The 7,766-nt window shown below is 35.8% G+C and overlaps 1 protein-coding gene across 2 annotated transcripts; it reads right to left on the bottom strand.

Moving 5' to 3' along the window:
* On the bottom strand, nt 2,938–6,495 carry LOC109833280 (BTB/POZ domain-containing protein At3g22104-like). 2 transcript variants are annotated; one of them, XM_020400887.1, is made up of 4 exons: nt 6,402–6,495; nt 5,783–6,297; nt 3,691–4,779; nt 2,938–3,610 (listed from the first exon to the last, which is right to left on the bottom strand). In XM_020400887.1, the coding sequence occupies exons 2-4, from the start codon at nt 5,843–5,845 to the stop codon at nt 3,191–3,193; spliced, it is 1,572 nt and encodes a 523-aa protein (XP_020256476.1). In that variant the 5' UTR covers nt 5,846–6,297; nt 6,402–6,495; the 3' UTR covers nt 2,938–3,190. The 2 variants fall into 2 exon arrangements, with proteins under 2 accessions (XP_020256476.1, XP_020256475.1); XM_020400886.1 differs by lacking the exon at nt 6,402–6,495 and having other exon boundaries at nt 5,783–6,342.

The following is a 7,766-nucleotide window of genomic DNA, read 5'->3' on the forward strand; positions in this document are numbered from 1 at the left end:
TTTCCACCATTCTCTAAACTTAAGAACTACTACATTTCCTTTTACTTCTCCACACAAGCCACCCACTGATTTGACCGTCGGAGGAACAACCGATGAATCACACCCCACCCTCTTACGATATGTTACTTGTGCAGGGAAGTACAACTTGCCCAAAGATCAGACATTTGGAGAGTTAGAGGATCTCCGTCAACTTAATCTACTTCTATTTGACTGTGTGATTCCATACATCAACCGTTCTAATCAAGATCTAAGAAGAAGTTATTCTTTTGATGTTATGCGCAAAATTTTCGGTCGAAGTTAGCTTAAGCATTGTTGGGTAATTAACGCTTAATAACCCCATTTCAAACTCTTAATTACACACGCACGTCAGCTTTGCTCAATCATCGTAGAAAAATTCAATGCAAGTTGACACGTGATTCAATTAGTACTAACCGCAAACATTGGGCTTGATGCCACTGTATAAATTGGAATCTAATGGAACCTTCTTCTAGGGAAAAAGAATATATTCCACGTTTTTATGGGAAATCTCTCGTCATTGTCTCATGTCAATAAATTCATGTCAGCCTTAAGCAGCTATAGTGAATTGCCGTGTACAAAAATTCATTTCGAAATCCCTCTCCCTCTCTCTCTCTCTCATCAATCTTTGGGTCCACCCTCAATGACCCGTGCCCTCAGCCGGTTTCCTCGCCTCGATCATCAATTACTGAGATACCTTTTAGAGCATTTAATGCTTTGATTTTTTTTTTTTCTAAATTCAGGAATCTTCGTTCTCATTTTTAAAGAGAAGAAGTTTTCATCAGCAACAAATAGACGAGGCATGTTAGAGAATTCCAAACTTAGTTAGGTTAAGATTACTGAAGAATGCTAATGAATGAGCTCATATCTGCGCTAATTAACCATTTTTCTCTACAACGTGGGAGGCAATAGATGCCTGTGACGTGGGATTTCTCATGTGATTTGTTTTTGCTTTTTTTGAGTAAAAAGGTGAAGTCGGTTACATCCTGTTTCTTAAAACAAGGGCACGGTGTTATTGATGAACCTAATACTTGTATAGTTGTGTTGATTGTTGGGTTTCTCTCTTGTGACATAGCGTGCGCATGATTAGTCTTTTCAAGGTTTTAGCCATTAATTACCTTATGATGATGTAACTAGAATATACTTGACCTAGCTATTGAGGACGAAATTTATCAAAATACGGTATGAGTACCTTGTAATCTTGTATGTGAATAGGATATGAAATACCTTATGATGGGAAGAAATGAATCCCAAGTACTAGGGACCTATTATTGGCTTTCCAAAATGTTACGTGATCTTCCCCAAAGTAGAATTTGTTTTTTTTACTGGATATCATTACATAAATTTAAAGTTTTAAGACTATTCAGTTCATAACCTATTCATTGCCTAGCCTGGAACAAAGAGAATCCTAAATGGATGTAGATGATTATTCGATTGATGAGTGGAAGGTCCTGGCCTTCAATGAATGAGAGATTCTAATTCACTAAATGGACTTTGTGTTCTCTAGTTTAGGTTGAAGATGCTTTTTAATTTGCTCTTCTTTCTGTTCTTTTTTGGTGCGCCTTCACCTTTTTTGGTAAGGTATGTATATTCTCCGTATGTTTTTTTTCTCATATATATATATATATATATATATATATATATATAATATATATATATATATATATATATATATATAAGAGAAAAATGGGTATACTTGGTACCAAGCACAAATTTTATGCTTGGTAGTGATGTGTCTCATTCTCATCAACTCATTCAATTAGGGGACCATATTTAATCCATGTGAATGTGGTCCCCCATTTGAATGAGTGGAGGATAATATGCCACCTCACTACCAAGCACAAATTTTGTGCTTGGTACCAGCATACTCATATTCCTCTCTCTCTCTCTCTTTTATATATAATATATATATATTAATATATGTATATATAATATATATATATATATATATATATATATATATATATATATATATGAACAGGAATGCTATTCCTGTTTCTTCAGTTCAAAAAAAAAATTGATTGTTGAGCTATATTCTAATTCACCAAATATAATCATGAGAAATTTCCAGAACGAACATGACTAAATATGGCATCATACCTGGCCTTAGGCAAAGAGAACTAGTAGGCAAGAAGTGGGAGTCTGCTCAAGTAAAAAACTAATAATTTGAAGGCAATGTATGTTTGAATATGAGTAGTTGGAGCCTCATATTGTTCAGCTACATTCAAATATTAATTTTCGTGTTTAATTATATATTGTTGTAACTCTGAAAATTGTTAGAAAAAACAAAACAAATTAAGAATAGAAAATGGTAGCATTCAAATTGAGGGGTTTTTCAATAGGTAACATACGTAGGGGAATGAATTTTAAACGAGCTTTATATATTAACTTAAGCTCTCGTTGAAAGATATTAGTAAATCTCCATTTCAAATTTTCACCATGTGACCAGTTAGCTTAGTTTAATAGGGCATCCAATTATCCAAAGCTAATGCATTCAACTTGAGAGCCCATGTTCTCTCCTCTGCTCGAATCAGAGCATCTAACTTAACCTTTTTCTGCGTTCAGCAGAGAACCCTACTTAAAACTTCCTCTTATTTAGTTTTCCACACTAGTCAACTGCTCCCTCAACATGGGTTGTTATGATGCTACATTTGTCTTGACCTAATATAGTATTGCAGTAATTTGACTTGTCACGTGATCTCAATATCCCAAGCATAAAGTAAGATTAGACTAACGGGGGAAATTTTATAATAAAAAAGAAGAAGGGTTTACCTTTACTCTCTTGTAAAATGTAGAAATATATCATTTGGGTTTTTAAACTGTCCTAATTCAAGTCCTCTATTTCATACACTAACTAATTTGAACTCTAACACTGTGTTCACATGAATTAGATTGTCTTCAAAGTACGGGACTGAGCAAAAGTGATAACAGCATGGGCTAAAATAACAAAAGAAGAGCCAAAATTTCTCAAACAACTGTACAAATAGATTTGTCAACAATCAAAAGCACCAATAGCACAATGATCTCCCACACTCATCTACACAAGCCCCCCACTTTTGTTCAGCTTTTTACTCTTCCATGCAGAAGGCAAGAACAATAGTAGTTATAGTGGAACCCTCTTGTAATACCAACTCTATGTACAAACTTAGTATCTATACTATGAAATACTTCATAATCAAGAACAAAGTTTTGGTAATGATCTAGATGACTTCCTATTGCTCCGTAGCTTGGCCTTCGCCATCTTCGCCATCTTAACTTGCATCTTTCTACAAACCTTCTCAAGCTCCATAACCTTCCATTGCATTCCCTCTAGATTTGCTCGAAGCTTCTCGTTCTCTGTTGAGAGATCGAGCTTCTTTGCATAGAGAATTATCTGTTCATCGCTGTCACTTCCTTTGCCAAGTAGCCTAAGGTTGTTGGTATCCTTCAGAAGGTTTTTGAGCTTTGAATGTTGAGAGACGAGAGCTTGAATTGCTGTTCTGGATGGAAATTTTGAGTTTTGGGCGAGATGCTTGCAGGTTTCTGATGAGAGTTTTTCGTAGTTAATAGAACAACATATCTTCATCTTCTCTTCTTCAGAGAGTCTAGTATGTACCTAAGAAAAAGATAGCTACCACAATGAGCACAAAAACATAAAATTTTCAATAGGTAAAGATATGTGACGGTTTTATATACCTCAAGATACATGTCAATAGCTCGATAGAGTGCATCGTTACAGTCTCTTGCTTCATCAGGCAAAATGGAGGCTAGCGCGATAAATTTCAAGGGTTTCAAGCCGGAATCTGGAGCAACTTCAGTCAAATACAAGTCAGTCAAGCTCCCTACTTTCTTCACTCGATCTACTGATTTTCGCCCGCCATTATCAAGGAAAAATTGCAAGAACCGAAGGACTAGATTCACATCATACAAACTCTCAGTCCCCGTCGGTGCTGGAACAAGCAAATTATCCAATGTGACTTGATCAATGTGCATGCCGATCATACTCTCCAATCTATTTCTACACAATTTGCTAAGATTTTGTGAGGAAGAACCTCGAAGAATCCCGAACAAGCTCTTGCAAGGCACAGAACTTCTGTCAAGAGAATAGAGCAAATCAACAACAGCCTCTGTAGTCTTCCTCTTCTCTTCAGGTGTAGAATTGGCAAGACTGACCTTGAGATAGTATAATAGAAACCTGCCTATTGAAACATGGTCAAATTTTCGCTGAATCATAAGCTCGACAACTTTCTCTACCATCTGAAGACTTAAACTAGTGAGATCTTCGAACCACCAAGTTCGATAATGACCAATCTTTCCACTGAAAGTGCTTCTCGTGTCAAATGAGAACCGAAAACCTGAGCTTTCGGGTGAAGAACTAGTAGGACTAGCATCAACTGGAGTAGCAATTCTTCCTACTAGAGAATCCAAGACCTTGTCTAAGACACCAGAGGAGCTAGCAATCAGAATAAAATCCTGGCATTGTTTCAGAGAATGAATAACCTCCGTCCACATCCAATATGAAATCCCTTCAAGGGATTTCTCTGTCTCTTTGATTAGGCCTTCCTTGTTCATATCCATGAAATGGGCAGCACAATGAAGGATGCAAGTGTTAGTTGGATTCAATTTAACCCTGCCACCGCCATAGCAAAACCTTGTTATGAGCTCAAAAGCCTCAGCCCCCCCTGGTAACTCATGGAGAACTACTTTCAGAGTCTTTGCCGTCTCCATTACTGAAGGCTTGCTGAATAGTTCACTTAGTCTACCACAAAAGGAAGAAAGAATTTCCTGTAAAAAAAGGAAAATATTACAGTCAGACTTTTACATGAATTTGCCCATATCTAATCCCTTTCAGAAGTTTTAACAGCTTTTGGCTGTTGCCAACCAAACAGGGGGCATTCAATTCACGAGAAAGGGGAATCCTAGCAGATTGATAAGGAAACAAGAAGGTGACTTGTAGTTATGGGCATTAAATAGAGGAAAAGGAATAGGGGAGGCAAGAGAGCAGTACGATTCCTCCCAACTTGTAGTTATGGGCATTAAATAGAGGAAAAGGAATAGGGGAGGCAAGAGAGCAGTACGATTCCTCCCTAATTGGTAAAGAAGCTTTAAATTCATTGTAAGAGAGGTGAAAGGATGAGAATCGCAATAAATTCTCACATGAAGAGAGGCCATAAATGAGTGGAGAAAAGAGAAGAAAAAAATGGCAAAACCTTGTATAAGGCAGCAGAGGACTGAATCAAAAATTCTATGAGGAGGGAAGATGAGATGACTGCTCAACAAACTGGATGGAGCGAACGAAATCACAGATTCCCCATTAATTTAAAAAAAAATCAAAATAATTTTTTTGCCAAACGGGTACATACCCGATTCTTGTATAGGACAAAATGAGAAGAAAATATGCTCAATCTCTATAGTGACAGTTTCAATTCTCTCCAAGAGCAGAACACATTACATGTATCTAATGAAGAATGAAAACTGACCAAATTAGAAGACGGTACGGGAAATAATTAAAGAAGAAAGACGGCATCCCAATTATCCTTGAGAAAGGGGCAAAAAACTACCTTTAAGCAAATAATCAAAGAAAATCACAAGATGAAATAAAAAAACCTTATACTATTACCAAACAGAGAATTATTCTTTTCCCTGAAAGTGAAATATGTAGCTTTTTCTACCAAAACAAAAAAAAAACATATCCCTAAAGATCTTCCAGAGGCAAAATTATGAAAACCCAATTCATAAATTTCCCCAAAATCTAATCAGAAATTCTAAGGAAAAGAAAAATTTTTACCTTATCCACAAAGAAGGTCTCTTCCCCATTGACATCAACTTCAAGATCACAAGCCATCTTCATTGCTCACAAAGAACAAATCACGAACTCCAAGAAGAAACAAAGGCTTTGACAACTTTATGCTTGTGAGGACCCCAAGTTCTCAAGACCAAAGGGTAGGCAAAGAAAAGGGTATCATGATGGAGATAAGAAAGGTGATGAAAGAAGAACAAATCAACAAAGGATACCCACAAAGCCGCATACTCACAAGGGTAACCAGACAAAGAGAAGCATGAGAGATCTCTGAAGCCTTAAGTCAAATGAAGAGGGAGTGGATGCAACTATCGGAGGAAGAAACCAAAATAGTTGTTGATATGAGCTCTGACATAGATTCTAAGTATACAATGGCATCAAGTGCTCCTCTCTCTATATCAAGAGTCTACACCAAACTTTGATCGTGATGATGAAGTTGATGATGAGGAAGGACGAGGGTTACTTTTCTCTCACTCTCCTTGCCTAGTGCTTTCTTCAGTACTCTGCCAAAAGGTTAGAGTTTAGAGAACATGAGAACTTTAGAATTCTTCTCAAATGATACATTAAATAAATAAACAAGAACCAACCCAACAAACATCTTTCTTACTTAAAGTACCCAGCTTTGGCATGTGAATTTATGAAGATCTTGTGCCCAAATTGCCCCTTTCCCTCCCTTTGCCCCCACAATTGAATAAAGTGTGGGGGGTTTTGCTAGAATCACAAGCGCTTGATGCCCAAATTGCCCTTTTATGCTCCTAATTGATTTTCTTTTTGCACGTGATTCCAACGTACGGTGGTTCCCTCTTTAATTTAGAGGTTTTGAATGTGAGTTGAGATTGGTCCAAAGACAAAGATTTTATTTTGAGGGCTGTTTGAGTGGGTAGATGTTCAGAATAATTTGGATTAATTAAACACATAACTCACCTAATATGCTTGGTATGGATTAGTTAATTACTTGACTTGATGAACTTAACATGAGGGTACCAAATCCAAGACAATAAACCCAAATGACCATAGTTAGATGAGTTTGTACTTGGCTATTTGTCAAGACCTGACATCAGTTTTACTTTTATTATTTGAAAACATTGAAAACTATATGGGCCATGTTCTGATGTCTTGTCCCCTGTTGATTACAGGATGGTCTTAATTTTTATGGCTGATTATGTATAGAGTTGTTTGGAAAACTCATCAAAATTGGGTTAGATTTGATCCTGATTGCATTTTGAATAAATTGTTTTTGGGTAAAACTCGGGCCAGCATTGGCCTAGTATTTTTAAGACAAAAAAGAAATTGACCATTAAAACTAACGTTGCTTTGGTTCATCTATATATATCTTGGACCAAAACAAAATCAGTTTAAAATTGTGTCAGAATCAAACCTAACCAAGTTTTTAGGTGTTTGATAAAACACTATACTCTTTTGATTGTACCTTCGGAGTAAATATATTTTCATTATGTATACTTAATTTTAGGCTAGATGGCACTTAAATACTCTATTGTTTCACTACATGTACACTTAAATATCCTAAATTATAAAAAATTAGTACATTAGTACCTTTTGGTAGTTGTCATGAAAATATTCCTAGAAATATGTCCTAAGAGCATCTCCAAGGGGCCGGAAAAATCGACCCCTTAGCTAAATTTGGGGGTTTTTAAGGGAGATGAGCTCCAAGGGGCCGAAAATTTCCCCCTTCATCCCCATGTCCCTTAACATCCTCCTCAAATTAAGGGGAAGGTTAAAGTCCATTAACCTTCCCCTTATAATTTTATAGTAATATATTTTGTTTTAGAGTTAATTTATAGTTAATTAAATTTAGTTAGTGTATAGTTAATTTAAAATAATATAATTATTTGTTAATATAATTTAGTTAATGTATAGTTAATTATTATCTAAATTAATTATTTGTTAAATTTTAATATGATTAATTAATTTAATGATTATATAAGGTTATTTCTTAATCTAAATTAATTAA

The sequence above is a fragment of the Asparagus officinalis genome, chromosome 3 (genome assembly GCF_001876935.1).
Source record: "Asparagus officinalis chromosome 3, Aspof.V1, whole genome shotgun sequence".
Classification (NCBI taxonomy): Eukaryota; Viridiplantae; Streptophyta; class Magnoliopsida; order Asparagales; family Asparagaceae; genus Asparagus; species Asparagus officinalis.

Coding starts and splice junctions, on each gene's coding strand:
- LOC109833280 (XM_020400887.1), bottom strand. CDS start 5,845: ATGAAGATGGCTTGTGATCTTGAAGTTGATGTCAATGGGGAAGAGACC. Junction 4,780..5,782: donor AGACCTTCTTTGTGGATAAG/GTAAAAATTTTT, acceptor CTTTTTTTACAG/GAAATTCTTTCTTCCTTTTG. Junction 3,611..3,690: donor CTATTGACATGTATCTTGAG/GTATATAAAACC, acceptor TCTTTTTCTTAG/GTACATACTAGACTCTCTGA.